The sequence below is a fragment of the Rhineura floridana genome, chromosome 8, assembly GCF_030035675.1.
Source record: "Rhineura floridana isolate rRhiFlo1 chromosome 8, rRhiFlo1.hap2, whole genome shotgun sequence".
NCBI lineage: Eukaryota > Metazoa > Chordata > Lepidosauria > Squamata > Rhineuridae > Rhineura > Rhineura floridana.
The window spans coordinates 114663714-114687327 of record NC_084487.1 but is presented as its reverse complement, the minus strand read 5'-3'; the positions used below and the strand labels follow the sequence as shown (position 1 = coordinate 114687327).

Sequence of the window (23614 nt, the reverse complement as noted above, 5' to 3'; positions counted from 1 at the left end):
ATTTATTTATTTATTTATTTATTTATTAGTGTGGAGCTAATTAAAATTTGCAGGCCCCAACCCAGCTTTTGGTATGCATTATTGTGGATGTTGGAAACAGCATCCCTTCCTGCCTCCCTTCCTGCATCAGACATGTCCATCAAGTTCTCTTGAGGACTAGATAGGCATTTTGAAGCACATCCAGATACATATCTGTATCAGCTGCATGATCTTCCTGAAACAAGCCAAAATAATTAAGCAGCAGGTAGCCAGTGTGGTGTAGTGGTTAAGGTGTTGGACTATGACCTGGGAGACCAGGGTTTGAATCCCCACATAGCCATGAAGCTCACTGGGTCACCTTGGGCCAGTCACTGCCTCTCAGCCTCATGAAAACCCTATTCACAGGGTCACCATAAGTCGGAATCAATTTGAAGGCAGTACATTTACATTTAGCTTGTTTTCCCACTTCAAATATATTCTTTACAGGAGCTTTAAAAAATCAGGGTTAGGTTTTGCTGGAACTGACCTGGTGTAGCAGATAGAATTGTATAAATGCAGTTCATGCATTTAATGACATTTGAATGAAATCATATTTAGATGAAATATACTTAAATGCAACTTATAATGTTTGTACACCGCATGTTCTCATATTGATTTAAGTTTGCCCTCCGTGTCCCAAAGATAAAATGAGAAATAATGCACATTTCTACAATTCAGGTGGGATTATAAAGAACTGGAAACTGAAACAGCCTTGGGGTAGTTTGTTTGTTTGTTTGTTTGTTTATTATTTGATTTATATCCCGCCCTTCCTCCCAGCAGGAGCCCAGGGCAGCAAACAAAAGCACTAAAAAAACTTTAAAACATCATAATAACAGACTTTAAAATACATTAAAACAAAACAACTTTAAAAACATTTTTAAAAGTATTCAAAATATCTTTAAAAAAAGGTTAAAAGCATATTGGGTTTTTTAAAAAAAGGTTTAAAAACATATTAAAAAGCCATTCAGACACAGACTGGGATAAGGTCTCAACTTAAAAGGCTTGTTGAAAGAGGAAGGTCTTCAATAGGCACCAAAAAGATAACAGAGAAGGCGCCTGTCTAATATTTAAGGGGAGGGAATTCCACAGGGTAGGTGCCACCACACTAAAGGTCCACTTTCTGTGTTGTGTGGAACAGACCTCCAGATAAGATGGTATCTGAAGAGGCCCTCACCTGCAGAGCACAGTGATTGACTGGATATATCAGGGATAAGATGGTCTTTCAAGTATCCTGGTCCCAAGCTGTATAGGGCTTTGTACACCAAGACTAGAACCTTGAACTTGGCCTGGTAGCAAATGGGCAGCTGGTGCAATTCTTTCAGCTGTGCGGTGACATGTTGGCAATACCCTGCCCCAGTGAGCAGTCTCGCCGCCGTATTTTGCACCAGCTGAAGCTTCCGGTCCAACCTCAAGGGCAGCCCAACATAGAGCTAATTACAGAAATGGAGCCTAGAGATTACCAGGCATGGACAACAGTGGTCGGGCTATCCTGTTCCAGAAACGGCCACAGCTGTCTTACCAGCTGAAGCTGGTAAAAGCAACTCTTAGCCACTGAGGTCACCTGGGCCCCTAGTGACAAAGATGGATCCAGGAGCACCCCCAGACTATGGACCTGCTCTTTCATAGGGAGTACGACCCCATCCAAAACAGGCAATTGACCAATTATCCAAACTCGGGAAACACCAACCCACAGCGCCTCTGTCTTGCTAGGTTTCAGACTCAGTTTATTGGCCCTCATTCAGCCCACAACTGAGTCCAGGCAGCAGTCCAGAGCTTGCACTGCCTCTCCCGATTCAGATGTTACAGAGAAATATAGCTGGGTATCAGCAGTGTACTGCTGACAAATCTCCTGATGACTGCTCCTAAGGGCTTCATATAGATGTTAAACAGCATGGGGAACAAGATGGTACCTTGTGGCACCCCACTGCACAACTGCCAGGGGACCAAAAGACAATCACCCAATGCTATTCTCTGAAAATGACCTTGGAGATTGGATCAGAATCACTGTACAACAGTGCCTCCAATACCCATCTCATCAAGTTGGCCCAGAAGGATACCATGGTCAATAGTATCAAAAGCCGCTGAGAGATCAAGTAAGAGTAACAGGGTTGCATTCCCCCAGTCCTTCTCCTGATAAAGGTCATCCATCAGGGCAACCAAGGCTGATCCAGTCCCATAACCAGGCCTGAACCCAGACTGGAATAGGTCAAGATAATCTGTTTCATCCAAGAGTAGTTGCTAAATTATGATGGTCAGCGCTTCTTTTATAGTGTTCTGTAGGGTTGGAATGATCTGTCAATGTCAGTTCTCATTCTTCTATTCTTAAATTTGGTTCTCCACATTCTGCAGCAATTTATGATCTTTTTTAAAAAAAATCCTCATGAAAATTCTTCAGCATTTTAGTGCAAATTTCTCCTAATAAATACATTTTATATGCAGTTTTGACTATCGTATACATTTTTGAAAGCAATTTATCCTAATATTTTTGTATGTTATTGTCACCAATATATTCATTTTGTGCACATTTTCCTCCAATATATGCATTTTTGTATTTATTTATTTATTAGATTTATTAGTCGCCCATCTGGCTGGTTGTCCAGCCACTCTGGGCGACGTACAGAATAAAAACATACAAATACATTAAAACATTAAAATCTCAACATTGCTTAGTTGGAGAACTGCATCACAAAATTTGGATAAGTGCATATTTCAAAGGATGGCTATGTTTCAGTTCTCATGTTGTTTTGGAAAATGCAAATTTGATAATTTCAGCTTTAAATGCAGACTGAATCAAATTTCTCTTCCACCTCTAGTGTCCTGGAGGAGCCTTCACACCCAACATACGGACGACCAAGGAGTTTCCAGATGATGTGGTCACCTTCATCAGGAATCATCCCTTGATGTTTAATCCCATCTACCCAGTCCACAAGAGGCCTTTAATCATTCGCACAGGCACGGACTACAAATATACAAAGATAGCTGTAGATCGGGTCAGTGCCGCAGATGGGAAATACCATGTCTTGTTTCTTGGAACAGGTAGGATAAACGTATAACTGTGGTTTTACTAATTGATGGCCCTCTCACAAGGTCGATCACTGCCACTCTGCTATTATGCGATCCCCACGGATACAGTAGTCTTGGATCAGGAGTGGGGGACCTTTCTTAACCCAAAGGCTGAGTTCCCTTCTGGATCATCTTCGAGAGGCCACATGCTAGGGTTGGTGGGATCAAGGAAAATACAACCAGAACAATTAATGTAAAATTTACTTTTATACAGTAGCCTAGTTTCTATACACACATCCTCTCTGTCCTCTGTCCAGACAAACAAGAGCCTATCAGGCTTCAAGAGCACATTATAACCAGGAAAAAATATTTGGAGTGCAAGCAAGGGCCACTGAAGAGTTCTGGGGGGCTCTTTACCCATTCTTTAGATCTTGTAATTGTTGCTATAGATCTCAAAGATGTTTTGGTGTTGTCTGCTCTGATTTAAACTTTTAATCATATTTAAGTCTTTGGAGCTTTTTTCTTCTTAAAAATACAGGAGCAGTCATATTAATTCAACAGTCACCTCTGGAGAAATCTTAAATCAGCCTGCCTGCCCAATGTCCCTATATTTTGACATTGTAGGCCCCCTAGAACATTCTTGATCTTCTTTCAGTAATAACTGCACTTGCTAATGTTCAAGCATGCCAGTATTCTGGTGACTTAAGAGTAGAATTTTCTCGTGTCCATGCAAATGCTATATTTTTGTTAAACAGCAATCCCATTTCTTTCTCTCTTTTTTAACTTTTTTATTGCTGTATCAGTTAATCAATACATTAATAAATAAAGATATAAATAATAAGATTTTTTGTTACAAAACAGCATATAAAATAATTGCATTAATATTTTAGAGAGCTTCTAATAATGCATGCGGAGAAATATTTCCTTGAATCTTATTTGACCAACAGATAACAAAAAAGACCAATTTTCTATAAGTTTGTAATACATCTGTTGACCTTCCCTGACCCAAACTAAATTAGTTGGCTTGACCACTGAAACTAAATCCCAGGATTTAATAATTCATTCATCAATAGAGGGAGGCTGAGTTCATTTCCAGTTATTAGCTATAATTATGCGAGCAATGCTTAAAAGATGAATAATCATTTCTACATCTGTTGGTAAGACTAGATCATTAAGGTATCCAAACAAAATTATATCTTTTGGAAGTCGTTGTCCAGTAATGAGCTCTATTTCTTTTACAATGTCTAACCAGAATTGTTTTAATTTTCCACACAACCAAAAAATATGTAAAGTGTCTGCATTATCTGCCCTAGAGCTTGAACATGTACTATCAGCATTGTTATAAAATGGCTTAACCAGACTGGTGTTAGGTACCATCAAATTTGTAAAAGCTCTCCTTTAGACTAATACTCATCGTGTAATTTGGAACCTTTGACCATAGCCATTTCCAAATATTAAGTGAGGTTTCCTTACCTAGATCGATATTCCATCTGGATTGACGAGTAGTTTTGCTCATCTTGGTTGGTAATTATTTTGTATACCTTGCTTATTCCCACCCATCGACAGACCCAGAGGGCTCTGTCAATGGCGGGCCTTTGCAGCCATTCTGGGGAAGACGTGGCATGGCTTCAAAAACCCGGATTGCGGTGTGGCTGCGTTGCACAGGGTGCGGGGCAGGGTGGCTATTTAAGCCCTGCTCCACCCTCCCTCTCAAACTGTGTAGCATTCCTCATTGGCCAAACTTAACTGTTAATGAACTGTTAATGAATGAGCAATATTCGTATTTGTAAATACTGAAAAACAATCAACGGAAGAGGAGGAAGTGGATCAGCAATCAGTGCAATTGTTTAAGGACTGTCAAAATGTGTTCCATTTGCCTGGTCTCAGTCAGCAACTAGCAGCTGTCTTTTGAGTAAAGGAAGCCTCACATATAGCACATTGCAGTAGTCTTAGTAGCTGCCAGAGCATGAATAAAGATGGCCGACTGATCTCTGTACAGGAGTGGCTGCAGCTGGTGTGCCAGCCCTCAGCTTCTGTGTGCCACAGAGGCTATGTGGGCTTGCAAGAAGGCAAGACAGGTCTATGAAAGTAAAGCCTTGATTGCAGTGCCTGGAGCCACAGAGGGCATATTTACCCCATTCTGGGGTATTCCTCTACTCCCACATGAGTGGGGAAAAATAAGACTGCACTTGGGGACTGTGTGCTGAGAGCAGACTCGCCCTTCTGCACCTCACTACATTCCCTGAACATCTCTTTGCAATATCTGGATCCTCCCTCCTTGTACATCCTGCCCGTTGTTTTGATTATGATTATCATTCTGATTATGAATAATCATTAAAAGAGCACTTCTCTCAGTGCAGCAACTGCTAAAACACGCTTCTGTCTCAATAATAAGCTTTTCAGGAGATCTGTGCTTCTCTTTTGCTCCTGAGGCACACAGGATTGGACACATCTGCAGATTCCTAGGCCAAATTAGGAGAAATTTAAATTTAAGGAGCCGCTGTCCACTCTCTGTTCCACCTGCTTGATTCCCCTCCCGTGCTCATAAATTCACTCTCCAGCTCACGGAGAAATGTAAACAAGACTAAGGTGATGTACCCAAGGAATTGGCCGTGTGCCCCCACCCTTCCTAACATCATTTGCATTGCTTGTAGCCAAACAAGGGCTGTAGAGCTTGGAAAAGTTACTTTTTTGAACTACAACTCCCATCAGCCCCAGCCAGCGCTGGCTGGGGCTGATGGGAGTTGTAGTTCAAAAAAGTAACTTTTCCAAGCTCTTGCATGCAGAAGGTTCCTGGGTTCAGTCCTTGACATCTCCAGGTGGGGCTGCGAATGTCCTCTGCCTGAAACTCTGGAGAGCTGCTGTCAGTCATCATAGGCAGTAATTGACCACGATGCACTAATGGGTCTGACTCAGTATAAGGCAGCTTCCTATATCCAAACACCAGAAAAAGACTCTTCTTTCTCCGAACTGATCTCTATTCCAGTCCAATCTGATACTGCAAGTGTTTTGAGTAGGTTTCTGCTATGGATTTGCCTACTTAAAATGCCATGAACATGAACACAATAGCTGATGAAACCCAAGGGTGTAAGTGAATATGAACACAGGGGACAACTTTTTATTCTGTTCCACTGTTTTGTGCTTTCAATGGGACTAAAGGGATTTGCTAAAGATGTTAGTCACCAACAAAGAGAAAGAAAGAAAAAGGAACGGGGATTATGGGTTAATTAAAAGATTTGTGTCCATCTCCATCTGATGAGTGTTGAAAACAGTATTGTATAATACTGGCAGGCTTGATAATTGGTGGCACAGGCCCCAGCATCCCTTTGGCAATGGCAAATGGGACTTGGCAGTGTGGTGACATTTAAGCTCAGGCAGTATGGCTGAGTTCTGAAGCTGGACAGAAATGTTGCCAGTCCTGTCTCTCACTGTCTACGATTGTGAGTCATTCTTCAAATTAAAGTATTTGCTTGCCAAATTCAGAACTACCTCCTCCTTTGTTGCTTTAGGGATTGATCTACATGTGCAGATAAATCTTGTGTATGGAATTCCTGAGACAGCTATATTTCAGGCTGCAGGTGGAGGCTCACATCTTGGAACTTTTCCCCACTTCCACATCTCCCAAGCTGTGGAAGATAGTACCAGAGAAAGGATTGTAGCTAAGCCGTCTCCCTGATTATCTAGCTGTCTATTGGCATGGAGGTTTTAAACGTGGCATTGTGGGGCAGCTATTCAGTTATGTGTCCCTGCACTTACAGACTGAAATGGCATAGTCCCACGAATTCTGTACCATAAAACTAATATGCATGTATTTTTGGTGCCAGTGACCAATCCAGAGCAGCTTGGAGAGAACCCCTCCACTTTTCGCCAGTTAATCATGGCACGGGAAGGGCACAGCCAACTCTGTCATTTTTGTACATGACTGGGAAATGAGTGCCTTATGTCTCCTGTGACACTAGCCAATAGTGTCATGCTCACAGCAGCTATTTCTTGACAGGCGTTAATAGCAGGTATAATGTTCCTTTTCTTGACTACAGAGTTAGCGAAACAAATCCCATAAGCAGATAATTGGTCTTGTGACATACTGCATAGTTTTCTGAAAGATAATGATCTCGCCATCAGCGGGTGCCATTCATCCCCAAGGTATCCTGAAGTACTCCACAGACCTGATGCATTGGTGCCCAAGCTTGGCGCCATGGGGAGCTTTTTTATCTGTGACAGGAATGGAGCCTGCTGCTTCTCCAATGAAAAGGAGGAAGCATTCAGCTGTAAAAAGCAGGTCCTGGGGAAAGAAATAGTAGGGTACATTGCTTAATCCTCTATAGCAACAGGAGGAGTAATTGACCGGTTGTCAATAGTGCGATTGCTGGATTTCAAAAAGGATTATTTGAGAACCAGAACAAAAGTCCAGTAGTCCCATATCTTCAGGTTATCTGCTATTGCTCCTCAGTCATACAGTACTTTCCTTCTGAAAAAATACTTTGCAATATTTATCCAATCATTAATCCACTGTGTGGATTAATTACATGCTGGGCTGCAACTCAATAGGCCTGAGAAACTCTTGCTTAGCTGTGAATTCACTGGGTGGGCCTGGGCAAATCTGAGTACTGCCAGCTGAAACTAGATGTTACTAGGGAGGAGACAAGGGGCTACTGATGCTTCTGCATGTCCTCCTTCGTTTCCCCCCACCCCAATGTCTAGTAATACCAAACAAAACAGATGATATTGCAGCACTATGAGTTCCTGGTCCCCACAAGCTTGTCACAAATGAAGTGGGGAGAAATCCAGGGCAATCAATAATGTAGTAACTTAATATCATATACTTCTTTGCCTTACTGGACATGACCAGAGGAGATGGAGGCATTTAGCTGCTGTTTCTGACAGCAGCAACAAATGAGTGCTGTGCCAAAAATTATTCCACATTTTTGGGACCATTTCCCATCAATTAATGAGAAAAAAAATGCATTTGAAAATTATTAAATTTTAAATATTTCAGAGAGGTTGTCATGAGTGGAGTGTGGGGTTTTTGTTTGTTTTACTTCCCATAGTTTCAAGGTGTCCAAGCAGTCTTTGTTCCTTTTTAATCATATATGCAGTGTTCTGCCCTCTGCAGCCTTCCTGGGTGCTTGCCTTTCTTGAAAACCTATGATGTCCTCAGCTGGGATTTCCTGCAAGCACAGGAGTGCAGGGAGGCTGGCTTCTATGCACCTGACAGCTGTTCATAGTATTTTTTTTAACTGAAGTATTTTTACTTTTAAATAAAGCAGTGTGGAAATATGTTTTTAAAGATAAAAGGAAGCCTTTCCCTTAAAAAACAAAATCAGTAGGCAAAATCAGGCATTTGGTAGCCAGCCTCTCTTGCTTCTCGTGCTTTACTTAAAACTCAAGGGAAGACAACATGAAGTTACTCCTCCCATGAAGCTTTTTCAGACCAGGAAGCGTAGGTAGCCAGAGAGGCAGCAGAATGCTGGAGAAATATTCAATGGAAAGAAAAAACAGACACCCTACCCCTGCTTACCTTGCAAGGATAAATTAAACTCAGTCCTCCACTTACCAAACTGCTAAGGGAATCCGAAAGGAATTCGGAAGTTCTTTGAGAATGAAGAAGAAAAACACAAGCCTCTTTCACAGGGCAAGAAATCTTTTGAGAAATTGGAGGTCAGCACTAAACAAGCACTTCCCCATTCATGTTTAATTATAGCCTCAGAGTCCATCAGTATAATAGGAAAAGAACTGACTTGTCCCTCCAGTCAACTGGGCAGGTAGGATGTGTAAAGTATTTGGACATGAAAAGTAGTTACTGGTAGAGAAACTATAATAGAAATGTGTACAGCTGTCCTACAAAAAAGCACATTTTACGGCTTGGAAGAAGAAGCATAGACAGCAGCATACCCTAAGACATTCTCTAGCCAAAGGTGAATCACACATTTCACCGTCATGCATGTCTGTCTGGCAGACATCAACATCTAGTTCAAGTACTCGCCAAGTAGATCAGACTATTTTCGCCATCCCAAAGCAGACCTTTGCTGGGATGTGGTGGAGCAGTTGTGATCACTTTTTCAGAATTGCCTAAGCTGTGTAGTGGGCCTGCTACACATTAAAGTCTCATCACCAGATATGTTTGCCCTGCCAAACAAATGTTCTTGTCTTATTAAAACCCTTTTTGCTTCCCTTGATATAACATGGACTTTTGCCTCAGCAGAAACCTTCCACTCTGTCTTAAATTGGAAACAAAAACAGTTTTGATAATAAAGCCCACAATCCTTTTCACAGGAACTCATGAATCACTTAATGGTCACCAAGTTTCACCTGAATTAATTTCTGAAATAATTTTGGAAGGTCCTCCTGATAGGAAACAACCACAATTGTGAAGGCAGCACAGTGAAGAGTTTTGATAATGCTAGCAAGAAGGACTTAGAGACAGTCTTTTGCCATCCCAGAAGATCCTTTGTGCTTTCACTTAACGGAAATATTTAAAGCAGAATTCAGAAAATAGGGGAGGGGTTTTTTTAGGCTTTCCCTTTTGTTCTCTTTTTGTTTTCTTGACCTTGAGGTCAGACATCCCCTAATCTATATTTGTACATTACATGCGTATTTGAGTCAGCATTGTAATTATGTAGTTTATAAATTGTAGTTTATCTCTTCCATGGGGGAAAAAATTGGGACCACCTCAAAGGATGAGGCTCCTCCATAAAACTGTCATCCAGGTCCGCACTTACTACAGTTGTGGTGGTGGTGGTTTTTATGATGTGGATAGCTTGCTCTTTCACATGTTGTCTTTTGCTTACTTGTTTGTTTGTTTGTTTGTTTTAGGGAAGGGCTTTTGGTCTGTTTTGAAGTCTGTCTTTTGAAGTGTGCAATACTGACTAGAATGTTTCTTGGCTAGCTTCTAGTAGAAACCTATGGAAAGATCCAAACTTCCCTCTTGAATTACAAACTTGAACTTATTGCATAGTGGCCAAACATCTGTGTGTTTCATACTGCCTAAGCATTCTGTATGCTGTGAATCATACTGCAGCCTGATGGAAACATTCATAGTCGTTTGAGTTTGAACTGAAGGTGTATGGCAGCCTTCGCTGGCTGGAGCAGATAAGAGTTGTAGTCCAAAACATCTGGAGGTAGGACTGGGTGAATCCGTCAATTTCAATTTCCGTTTCTAATTTTTCCAGTCTGAAGTTCAATTCTCCACATTTCCACATCAGTTTGATCTTATTTTTAAAAAGAAAGTCCCCTTGAAAATCCATCAGCATTTCAGTGCAAATTTCTTTGTAATATACACATATCTGTAGGCAATTTTGCCGAATGTATGCATTTTTGCAAAACATGTTTTCCTATTTTTGTATCCTATTTTCACTTATATGCATTTTTAGGCACATTTTCTCCCCCATCCCTATGTGAGGGACACATGATTGGGGAAGCCTGCTGTATGGATCAATATTTAGATTTTTTGTCTTTAAAAGGTGATTACCACTTGGAGCAGAAGAAGAGCCTGGCTGGATCAGGCAAAAAGCTTATCCGGTGCAGCACCCTGTTTTCACAGCAATCAGTCAGGTGATCATGGGAAGGGCACAAGCAGGACCTGAGTGCAAGAGCACTTTCCCCACTTGTGGTTCCCGTCAACTGGTAATTCAAAGGCATACTTCTTCTGACAGTGAAGGGAGAACATAGTCACTGTCATGGCTAGTAGCAACAGGTGACGGCTGCGGCACACAGTGAAAATAGGCCACAAATGCTCCTTGGAATTGGTGGGATGTGATTGTGCTCTGTTGCTCACACGGATACTATAAAGCAAAAAATATGGGTGCCATACAGTGTCCATGCAATCATCATGTCCCTTCACTTCCAGGGGACATCCATAACCCTGTTTTCACTGTGTGCAGCAGCCACTGCCCACTTCGAGCTGCTCCAAGTGCCAAATACCTGTTTAAAGAAAGAAAGGAACAGCCAAGGCAACCCTCAGACCACCTCATGAAATTTGCTCAAGTCAGAATTGTGGAGGGCTATGTTTTATGTGCACACTAGTGTAGGTGAGTCTACTTTGGGATTCAAAGTCAGCAACTTCATCCATTTTTGACTGACACCATTTACTGAGCTCATGGCATAGGTGATACATGAAATGGAGGCTTCCCAATTTGCAGATCAGCCACCACTCTACAGTTGTTGCTAATCAACAGTTATGTTGATGCGTTGTTTATACGCATGCAAGGTCATTTATGAACAAATCCGCCATTACTTATGTTTAAAATTAACTCATGACGTTTGGGCAAGTTTGCAATGGGGAAAAGAAGTTGCTTGCCTGAGATACAATTAGAGGGAGCACATAGTGACTGAGTGTTCATAGACTATGTGAATCTATGAAAGGTTGCAATAATTAATATTATTTTTGTTTCTAGCTCTTGAAATCAGGAAGCAACATTTTAAAATAAAAATAGATTGTGCCATAGAACAGAAAAGGGTGCCAAAATTTCATTTTCTAGCTATGACACCTTGTGTTGGACTAGGACACTCTAAAATGTCCCCAGAAGATTTGTGTCCAGTTTGGAAGGTCATAAGATCCAGATGAATTTTGTTGCTTTTGGAGGCATTTGTTCAAATGATTTCCACCACCCTTAAACTGCTGCTTCTCTGAATGTTGCTATGCAGGATTTGCAAAGCTCAGAAATTCTATCATTTTTGTACTGTGAGGGCCAAACTAGATGTGATGTTAATTGTGAAAATGCTATTCATTGAGGTGTTGATGTCCTCAGACGTGAACACTTGAAGAAGTGTCTCTCCCTAGTCCCTATACCAACTTTCCCAGGCCCTAAGATGTAGCTGGGGAGGCCCTGCTTGTTGTCCCACTGATGGGTTTGACCTTCTCAGTAGTGGCATCTCACTTATGGAAGGCCCTCTCCTTGGAGGTGTGCATGACACCTTCATTAGTGGGGTTCCATCCTTGCCTTAAGGCTTACCTTTTCACCCAGGCCTCTGGAAATATATTGTCTGAAGTAATTTGATGAGACGAACTGAAATTAAAATGCCATGTTTGCTGCAGAAATAGAGCTGTCATTGTTATTTTAACTGGTTGGTTGTATTAACTGGTTGATTTATGATTTAGTTATGGTTGTTATTGTTGTTTTATTGGTCCTGTAATATGAATATTGTAAACTGCCCTGAAGAATGAATGGTAGCCTTGAAATAGAGTGAATACACAGACAATGTGTATGTTTTTGTTATGCAAATAGCAGTTGTGGAGAAGCCTTTTTAAACCTTCCTCTCCCTCCCTCAGTCCCCCCAAAACATTAGCTCTCCAAAGTTGCTCTTTGCATTTGAAGGGACATCCTAATTCACATCACATCTAATTTGGGACTGAGAGATTTCCATGTGTACTTATCTCTGGGCATGTCTGTATTACTGCAGGTGGCTCTTTGTGTAGGGGGGGTTAGCAAAAAACAATGTGGTTCAACTAAGTGCTTGAATGTAGCCTTTCTTCAGACTGCTATTCACTGACATCCATTGTGGATTGTTACCATAAATAGTTAGCCATCCTGGGCTCCTTTTGGAGGACGGGCAGGATATTATTATTATTTCTCTGCAATAGTGTATTTTCCTGAAAATAGTTGGAACAGCTTACTTATTTGACATGCAGTACATATATGGGTAGACCAAGGGTTCCCAAAGTGTGATCTATGGACCTCTAGTGGTCCATGAGCTTCATTCAGGTGGTCCGTGGCATGTCTGTGGGTTTGTGATTGAAGATGGGAGATGGCAGATCCAACATATTGAAAATTTGTAATTGTATATGTATTGCTTCTTTTCTTCCTTTTTATTTGATTGTATTATATTTGAATTCTATGGAATTACAAAAGGCAGAAAAACCATGAAGTGATCCACCAAGAACCTCAGCAATTTTCAAGTGATTGGTGGGGAGGAAAGTTTGGGGACCACTAGTGTAGAATGTAGAGTTATTTTTTTAAAGTTATCCAGGATGCCTTAGGTTTCTTTTTATACAGTGTTCATTGGTTTTGCTGTTATTTTTGTTATGCCTGTCTATGGGAAGGTGAGTTATGAGCTTTCAGTTTTTAGTCAAAGAATTGACTGTTTCTGTATCTTCAGTCTTACCCATTTTCCACAGCACCTAGTTTATTCTGACTTCAACTGTGCAATTTTAATGGAAGGGGCGGGGCAGTGGAAAGCCTTTCTTTTACATGTGCCAAAAGTCAATATAATAGATTACTAGATGAGAAATTCAATTTCAGTTGTTGCCTTTTTGCAGTAGTTGACATCTGTTTTTACTGGGTTTTTAAAATGGTTTTTATTGTATGGTTTTTATTTGTTGTAAACCATTTTGATGGCTTTTTAAAAAGTGAAACAGAAGTATACCGATATATTAGTAAATTAATAAATAAATTTTGGCACACTATACCAAATAGAGAGAAAAATACACATGTAAAAACAAAGCACAATAATTCATCAGTTTGTTGTTCTGGTGTATACCATTAGCCAAGAACTTGAGTTCTCTCTTTGCAATAGCTTTGGTGAGCGTTGGAACCTGATCAAGCATGCTCACTTGTACTAGAGATCTATGAAAGAGGAGGAATGGCCAAGGGTTGCTCCCAAATTTAACTTACAGAGATTTTTTATTGTGAATTTGGAGGATCCTGCTTGGGGGAAACCAAGGAGTTTAGATAAGATGACTGAAAACATTAAAGAGATTTCATACATTTCTAATTTGAACCCCTCTCCTTTATGCAACAGTCCAGTCAAGTTCAGCATGCGATTTCATGACAGCATGTGATTGGATGGATGCAGTGATGAGATGAGAGGGCATTCAAATGTTACTCCTTGCATCACCAGCATAGGCAGAAATCACATGCAGATATATATAAATAAAAATGTCTGATCCAGCTCTTATTCCTTTCTGAAAAGAGGCATATATATAAAATAATTCCTTTTGCAATTCTTGTAGCATCAAGATCTGACTGATCAACATAAATAATGTTCCCAATGCAGCCTTGCAAATAAGCCTACAAAAGTTACTAGCCCACCAAAAAGTTTACCAGTTGGCCTCTCTATCACACTTTATGTGATATGATTAGCAATCATGCTGTGGGGTTTTAACTTGCCATTAGCACTGCATCATGCAAGGGGGAGAAGTTGAAAGGTTTACCCCTGCATGTGATCATTAGCATTAGGCAAAATTAACTTTTCAATGGGAAGAACATTTAATTACAGGAACATTTCATTAAATTAGCTAACACACACACACACACAATCTGTGATGCAAATTAGTATGACTAACTAGTAAAAAAGGGGGGAAACCTACGACGGAAGATATTTTCCATTGCAGTTAAAAGATATCCCTTGAAAGACAATCTCCATTGCAATTTTCCATTGAAATGTATTCTATTTACCACATGCCATTTTCCAGTCTGTCATGTATTCTTTTCTGCATTATGACCTTTTAATTAATATGATTTGTTTGTGTTCCCTCACTGTCCCTTTTTTCCTTCCCTCTCCCATCCTCCTCCCTGTTCCAGACCAGGGCACAGTGCAGAAGGTCGTGGTCCTGCCCACTAACTCCTCTGCAAGTGGCGAACTCATCTTAGAAGAACTGGAGGTTTTTAAGGTTGGTTTCTCTTGGCCTTATTTGTCTCATGGGTATTTTCACTTGGTCTACTGTAGCTCAGTTAGGCTGAAATGTCTTTGATAAAAGATAAAGCAAGGAACTCTGTAACATTTTTAAAAGTTTTTATTGAGAGGCCAGAGATCTCCAAGTGAAGAAAGAGGGGGTTAAATCTTTTCTACTGATTAAAATGGCTTATTTTTCATACTTTGTCATCCTGGATTAAAGGATTTCCATAGCTGCTTCTCTTCCCCCGCCCATGTTACAGCAGCTCCCAGAAGTAGGCCTTTTTACTATATATTTTTTTTCATTTGCTTGCAGTGGAATGCTTTTTTGATTATCTGGTAAGCTTTCTGATGGCAAGCTACAAATCTCAAGGAAAACAGCCTTAGGTTTGTGCTCCTGTACATATTGAAAACCCAGATATTGCTGGTGTTGGAAAGCCATAGACCTCAATCAACCAAAGCTGCAGAGCAATAAACAGTTGAGAAAAGAGAAGCCATAGAATGACGCAGGCCTTTTTGAATCTTGTTGAATGTGGCTGAATCCCTCTATAACTGAACATCAAATGCTAAGAAAGTAGGCCTGTCAGTCCATTCGAGCAAAACAAAACATCCTTTGTGCCTTCAAGTCGATTACGACTTATGGCGACCCTCTGAATCAGTGACCTCCAATAGCATCTGTCATGAGCCACCCTGTTGAGATCTTGTAAGTTCAGGTCTGTGGCTTCCTTTATGGAATCAATGCATCTCTTGTTTGGTCTTCCTCTTTTTCTACTTCCTTCTGTTTTTCCCAGCATTATTGTCTTTCTAGTGAATCCTGTCTTCTCATAATGTATCCAAAGTATGATAACCTTAGTTTCATCATTTTAGCTTCTAGTGACAGTTCTGGTTTAATTTGTTCTAACACCCAATTATTTGTCTTTTTCACAGTCCATGGCATGTGCAAAGCTCTCCAAGATACTCTTGGAAACAGAGTATCCAAATACTGACCTAAATGGACCAAATGATATGACCAAGTACAAGGCAGCTGCCTGTGCTCCTATGTTCCTTAAGACTCTTTCCCAGTTCACACAGCCTTTCCACCATGTTGCTAAGAGTCCTCCTCTGGTTCTTTGGAAGTCAGAGGAGATGGAAATGCTCCTGTTGGTCACCGTTCTGAACAGCTGAATGCAACAAGAGACATTTATTAGTTTGCTTCCCCCAGGCACCTGGTTGGCCACTGTGAGAACAGGATGCTGGACTAGATGGGCCACTGGCCTGATCCAGCAGGCTCTTCTTATGTTCTTATGTTCTTATGCCATTGTTTGCTTCATGCTCTTTCACAGAGGAAGAGATAGAACATGGGAAATTGGCAAGTCAAATCATTGGTCCATCTAGCTCACTACTGTCTACACTGACTGGCAGCAGCTCTCCAGCATTTCAGGCAGGATCCTCTCCCAGCCCTACCTGGAAATGCTGGGGATTGAACCTGGGACCTTCTGCATGCAAAGCAGATGCTCCACCACTGAGCTATTGTTCCTTCCCAAATATTATGAGCTGGCACTGCCCCCCCCCCAATCAGCATACTCTTAGCAGTTATGGCTGTCTTTGTAAATAAGATCATGGCTATACCTTATGCTTTCCAGCTTTCTACAGCAGGGAGTAGAAAAAGAGGAAGGCCAAACAAGAGATGCATTGGTTCCATAAAGGAAGCCACAGACCTGAACTTACAAGATCTGAGCAGGGTGGTTCATGACAGATGCTCTTGGAGGTCGCTGATTCATAGGGTCGCCGTAAGTCGTAACCGACTTGAAGGCACATAACAACAACAACAACATACCTTATGCTCACCACATGAACTGTACCTGTATGTAAAGCAGGCTCTAATAACCTTCCTCTGCTTCCATTGGACTTGTTCTGGAACAGCTGTAAGCTGAGCTGCTTCCCCCACCAAATCAGGAAACAGCTCTGCTTATCTGTGAGCCAGTCCAAATTTGATCATTTGCATACTCCACTCACGCCGTTTCTTCCAAAGTCTGGTGCATACTGTTAGTCAGCATGGATGGAAAGGGAGAATGGAAAGGGGAAAAAAACAACGTAAAGACTTCTTGCCATTGCCCAGCTTCAAGGGAGAGAAAAGTGTATGTGAGGAGTGGCCACAGCTTTTTGAGATGAGAAATGTGGTGGAGATAGATATGGAAGGGAAACTGGGAATTCTTCTCCAGCTTGGCTTTAATGCAAGCTGGAGAAGAATGTTGAGGATTGTACAGCTCAACTCTCATTTCAAGGCAGGCTTTATGAGCCCAGACAGTTTGTTTCCAAGCCAAAACTTGGAGAACCTCATTGGCATTTATATTAAGCTTTCTGAAACCTCTTCCAGAGATGAGCAGAGAATGCTGTAAGGAATTTTAGAGTCTTTGGCTGCCTTTTTCCATCTGTTGGTTAGATGACTTTCTCTTTTCTCTCCTGAGCAACTGATCATCCTGACACTCCTCTTTTGAGCTACTTTGGAAATTGTATCTCTAAACGAGATATAAGGTAAACATTTAAGAGAGAAAGGTGAACAGTCACAGCTACAGCTTTTTCTTTTTTGCCCCTGGAGTACATTTCAAGATTCTTAAATCAAAACCTGATTTCATCAGACTATGTGTGTAATATATAGCCAGAATTTTAATCAATATATTTGGAATTGCCCCAGCAGCAGCTACCTTTATACGATCAGCTGCCACCCTAGGAATTGATCAACATCTTCTTGACAAAGATAACGGTCACTTGCTGCTGAGGATGGACGGAGCAAATGCAGCCAAAGCTGCCCCTGTTCCTTTTTTCCTCTCAAGCGCATGTGCGGTGGCTGATAGTAAGGCACTGGGTCTGTCTTGCTCCTCTGACTGTTCGTAATTCTTGTTAACAAGTGGGATCTGCAACAAAACATTGAAGGCAAGAATGCTCCTGTTGAGGATCCCAGCCAGCCACATCCTTTTCCAGGATCCTCTATTCCATTCCCCTCTAATCACCTACCCTGGTTTTTGATGCCCCTGAAACTCCAAATCAATTATTGTAAGGTGACATTGGTTTGGGAAATGTTTGTAAGAAACATAAAAAACTGAAACATGTTGCTTGCATAAGTATTCAGTCCCTGTGCTGCGGAAGCTCCTACTTTACACAGATGAAAGAAATTGCCCTATCAAGGACACAGTTACCTTACTATGTTCTATTTCAAAGCCTTTTTATTGGTCAGTGTCATATGATGGTGAAGACAGCCTTCTATTTCTATTTTGGGTACATTAACAATTAAATCTGAAACTGCAGTTTGATGTAAAATCAGACTGATCACAATATGTTGCTGTTTAAGCAATGACTCTAGCTGTTGGGAAAAAACAAACTTGGCTTGCCAAAGATGCATGTTTCAGCCTGCTATACTTAAACCACTTCATTTAAGGGAAGGTGGGCATGGTCAATTAAAAACATAGAGCACACCTAGAATTTTGCTAGAATATATTTCACCTCCCACTGTTTTATCTTGTGCAAACTGAGACACTCCTCATGTCCATTGGAGGCTATTCTGCAGACTGTACTGTGCCATTATTCCACAATTGTTTTTGGAGTTTTTTTAGTGTAAATTATGCAAACTGTTGCTGTACTTCACATATTCACAGAAATAGAAGCAAAAGAAAATGATTTGCTATAGGACACTTCACTAAAATTGCAAAGTAAATCAAGCATATTTAAAGTGACTATCTGAACTGTATCAACTGTCTTAATATAGTTGCTTCCTTCCTGCTAAAACAAAATCAGCACAGAACATGCCCTGTTTCTGTTATTTGGGCTGATTGCAGATGTTGCCACCACTCACTATATGCTCAGAGGCACATGTTACCAAATTCTTCCAAGCTACACAGGAAGTGGATTGGGCTGTGAAAGACCAACCCAAATTGTGTTTGCATTTTCACAAATTTGTCGGGCAGTACAGGTCTCCTGCTCCCCTGGTGTGTTCACTATAACTGCCCAATTTCCCTGCTTTTCAGCGTTTGATAGAAATATATGTTGTCTATAGGTATGTTCTTGAAACTGCAAGGGTTTTGGGGTGGGTTTTTTTGCCTATTAGTGAATTATTTTGCTTTGTAATCCAGGAGGTAAGAAATGGCATCCTGTGCAAGTTTGCTGAGAATGGATTACTTATTGAGTTCAGTAGAAGTTACTCCCCTGCAATCATGCTTATGATAGGTGAAACTGATCACGGGGGGATGGGAAAGGGAGGAGGAGGAAGGTCAGGGGTAGAGGAGGAGGAAGGGCAGAGCAGAGGAGGGGGATGGGAGGAAGAGGGCAGGTTTGATCATTTGCATGCTTATTGAGTTCAGTGGGATTTACTCCCATGCAATCATGCTTAGGATGGGTGAAACTGACCATGGGGGAGGACAAGGAGAGGAGGACTAGAGTGGGCAGAGGAGGATGAGGAAGGAAGAGGGGAGGGGGGGAAGAAGGGAGAAGGAAGGGAGAGAAGAGAGGAAGGATAGGAGAGAGGGGAGGGGGAGGCAGGTCTGATCATTTGCATGCCTATTGAGTTCAATGGGATTTACTCCCATGCAGTCATGCCTAGAATAGGTAAAACTGACCATGAAGGAGGGGGAGGCTACAGGAGAGGGAAAGAGGAAGGGAGGGGAAGGGAATTGGAAGGTGGTGGGGAGGGGAAGGGGCAAAGGAAGGGGCAAGAGGGAGGGGATAGGAGGGGAGCACAGGTTTGATCATTTGCATGCTTTTTGAGTTCAGTTGGGTTTACTCCTGTACAATTATACTTAGGATGGCTGAAACAGAAGGGAAGGGAGGGGAGAGACTGGGAGGAAAGGTAGAGGTAGGTGTTGGAAGTGGGGCAAGAGCAACTCCTGTTTGTATTCCAGAAGGAAATAGAGTTAGGGTTGTCCAGCTGGCTAGGCTTTCCTACCTTTACCTGTGCTGTTCTCTACCTCTCTTTCTTCCACTGTAAACTGATATGCTCAGGGAAGCTGACCTGTTCCTCCTTCCTTTGTCTTCTTCTGTGTCTGTCTGAGGAGAGGGGAGACATCTTTGCCTTTGCCCTTTCTCCTGAGCTATGAGGGCAATACCCAAGTTTGGGCATTGCACCACCAACTTTCTTAGTTAGTTAGAACTATGTATGTCTTTCCTATCTGCTATGTATTTCTATAAATAAAGTAGCTTTTCTTATTTTACTCATACTTAAGTCTCAGTGATTTAAATGCAGGTTAAAAGCCTGTCTCTAATGCAAATACACACACTGGTACACGCAGCTTAAACCACTGAATCACTCTGCATATATATTTTCATAACAAAGGATTATGTGCGCCAGTAAGCTAAATTGAATTGTGAGTTGTGCCTGAAAGCTAAAAAGGCTAAGAACTGTGTGTGATTTACAAAAGAGGCTGAAGAATCAAAACTTAAGACAAGCATTCCAAGGCTAAAGAAGGACAATTATGCGATTTGGATTCTCCAAAGGATAGCACTTTTGGAAGGGGAGAATCTGCATGGACTCCTGACTGATCCTGAACCCTCAGCAGTGGATGAAGCAGTCACTGCCTCCTGGAAGTGTAAGCATGCCAAAGTGAACCCTCTTCTTATTTCTGCTTTATCAGATGAGGCACTAAATGTTTGCATGGTCTGTAGGAATGCTAAAGAATTATGGGAAGAGCTTGAAAATATGTATCAGAGAAAATCTAAAAATCATGTGATGTTTCTCTATAAGTTGCTGTACAGGCTGAAACTATAGCACGAATCTGAATCAACATCTGGAGAGATTTACAAGTCTGCTCCGAGAATTAGAAAGATGTGGAAGATCATTGGATGAAGATTTACAAAAGGTCATAATCCTGGCCTCTCTAAATCAACATCATTATATAACAGCTTGCATACTTCAACAGACAGATCAGAACTTGGATCAATTTATGGCATATCTGAAAGATCAGGACTATAAAGAGAGACAGGAACAAGCTTTGTCTGAAAAAAGCAAATTTTACTGTGGGCAGAAACAGCAACGAAAGGCAGGATAGAGAGACGAATTATGTCCTGAAACCACAGCAGGGTACAAACAAACAAAGGAAGAATTGCTTCAAATGCAAATCTCCTAATCACCTGGAAAGAGATTGTCCTAGAAGGGAGAGAGGAGAAAGAGTTGATTTTAAACAGATGCAAGCTGAAAGAAAAATAAATAGCCAAACTAAAGTGAAGCATTCCAGTTACTATGTATCTGATGGAAAGAATGATTATAAAACCAGATTTTTAATTGACAGTGGGGCTACTGCACATTTAATAAATGGAAAAAAATTATTTAAGAACCTTAGCCCCCATATATAGAATGTAATTACAACATCAGAAGACATTTTCTATTCTCAAGGAATAGGCACAGTGGAGCTACTTTGCAAAATGTCAGAGGGTACCAGAGAGCTTGAACTGAAAAACTGCCTATTTGTTCCAGCTTTTAAAAATAATTTAATAAGTGCCACTAAAGTAATGGAGCTTGTAGGTGAACTTAAAAAGTGACAAAACTTGCCAAGTTTTAGACCAAGGAGAAGTGTGTTGTACTGCAAAATTGAAAAATGGATGTTTGTGTTTGGAATATTTTGAAACTATGCATACAAATACAGCCAAAGAAACCTTTAATTCTGGATGTTTACATGTTTGGCATAGAAGAATGGGACATGCCAGCTTGGCCAGAATCAGTGCTCTAGAGAAGGAAAATTTGGCTAGAGGCATTAAAATTGGACAATGTAAATGCACACACAAAAAATTATTAACGACTTGGATGAGGCGGTACAGAGCATGCTTATCAAATTTGCAGATGATGCAAAATTGGGGGGCATAGCTAATACAATGGAAGACAGAAATAAAATTCAAAGGGACCTTGATAGGCTGGAGCATTGTGCTGAAAACAACAGAATGAAATTCAACAGGGATAAATGCAAAGTTCTACACTTAGGAAAAAGAAACCAAATGCACCGTTATAAGATGGGGGATACTTGGCTCAGCAGTACGACATGTGAGAAGGATCTTGGAATTGTCGTTGATCACATGCTGAATATGAGCCAACAGTGTGATGTGGCTGCAAAAAAGGCAAATGTCATATTAGGCTGCATTAACGGAAGTATAGTTTCCAAATCACATGAAGTATTAGTTCCCCTCTATTGAGCACTGGCTAGGACTCATCTTGAGTACTGTGTCCAGTTCTGGTCTCCACACTTCAAGAAGGATGCCGACAAACTGGAACAGGTTCAGAGGAGGGCAACAAGGATGATCAGGGGACTGGAAACAAAGCTCGATGAGGAGAGACTGAAAGAACTGGGCATGTTTAGCCTGGAGAAGTGAAGACTGAGGGGAGATATGATAGCACTCTTCAAGTACATAAAAGGTTGTCACATAGAGGAGGGCCGGGATTTCTTCTCAATCATCCCAGAGTGCAGGAAATGGAATAATGGGCTCAAGTTGCAGGAAGCCAGATTTCGACTGGACATCAGGAAAAACTTCCTAACTGTTAGAGTGGTACGACAATGGAACCAATTACCTAGAGAGGTAGTGGGCTCTCCGACACTGGAGGTATTCAAGAGGCAGCTGGACAGCCATCTGTTGGGAATGCTTTGATTTGGATTCCTGCATTGAGCAGGGGGTTGGACTTGATGGCCTTATAGGCCCCTTCCAACTCTACTATGCTATGATTCTATGAATGTTGTATAAAGACAAAAAGTGTGAAACCAAAATTTCATAAGAAAAGTGACAGGAAAACTACAAAACCTCTAGAATCAATTCACACAGACTTTTGTGGACCCATGAGAACGTCATCACAGGGTGGAAATTTATACATGCTTACTTTCATAGATGATTACTCGAGGTATACTACAATGTACCTACTGAGAAGGAAAAGTCAAGTACTTCAAAAATTGAAGGATTATATCAGAATTGTGTCCAACAAATTTGGCAGAAAGCCACAGATTATAAGATCCGACAATGGAGGAGAATTTATGTTCAGAGCTGTGCAAGACTTTCTAAATGAGGAAGGCATAGAGCTTCAGACTACTGTTGTTTATAGTCTAGAACAAAATGGGGTAATGGAACGCATTCATTCCTTGTTGGAAGATGCACAGTTACCACAGAAGTACTGGGGGGAAGCAGCGGTTACTGCCACCTATCTGCAGAACTGATTTCCAGCAGCTGCAACCAACAAAACACCTTTTAAGCTATGGCATGATTGGACACCAAGTGTGTCTCACCTTCATGTATTTGGCTGCAAGGCCTTTGTAAATATCCCAAAACAAAAGCAATCAAAATTTCACAACACTGCCAAGGAAGGAATATTCATTGGATACTCTTCAATGCAGAAGGGATACCGAGTTATAGATCCTAAAACTGGCGAAGTTGGAGTATACAGAGCTGTCCGCTTTGATGAAGAAAAATGTGCACACCAACCAGAAGGGGCACCACACCGAACAGATGACGGTGAAAAGGAAGAAGAAACTGAGCTATTCTTCCACCACAGAAGGGATCACAGTAATACACCAATAGAGGAAGATGAGGAGTCTGAGCCAGAAATCAGAGCCAGGAGGGGCAGATGAAGCACCAGCACCCAGATGCTCTGAACACACCAACAAAGGTGTACCACCAGACAGATTTGCTTACCTTATGAGAGAACATAAGAACATAAGAAGAGCCTGCTGGATCAGGCCAGTGGCCCATCTAGTCCAGCATCCTGTTTTCACAGTGGCCAACCAGGTGCCCGGGGGAAGCCTGCAAGCAGGACCTGAGTGCAAGAACACTCTCCCCTCCTGAGGCTTCCGGCAACTGGTTTTCAGAAGCATGCTGCCTCTGACTAGGGTGGCAGAGCACAGCCATCATGGCTAGTAGCCATTGATAGCCCTGTCCTCCATGAATTTGTCTAATCTTCTTTTAAAGCCATCCAAGCTGGTGGCCATTACTGCATCTTGTGGGAGCAAATTCCATAGTTTAACTATGCACTGAGTAAAGAAGTACT

General features: G+C 41.3%; 1 protein-coding gene across 5 annotated transcripts in view; it reads left to right on the top strand.

Annotated features, from left to right (window-relative positions):
- Positions 1-23614, top strand: part of SEMA3C (semaphorin 3C) — a 223093-nt gene that overhangs the window by 178378 nt on the left and 21101 nt on the right. For all 5 annotated transcript variants that reach the window (XM_061582155.1, XM_061582157.1, XM_061582156.1 and 2 more), the window contains 2 exons: positions 2832-3054; positions 14541-14629. In XM_061582155.1, coding sequence (XP_061438139.1) covers positions 2832-3054; positions 14541-14629 — 312 coding nt within the window. The remainder of the gene's footprint in view (positions 1-2831; positions 3055-14540; positions 14630-23614) is intronic.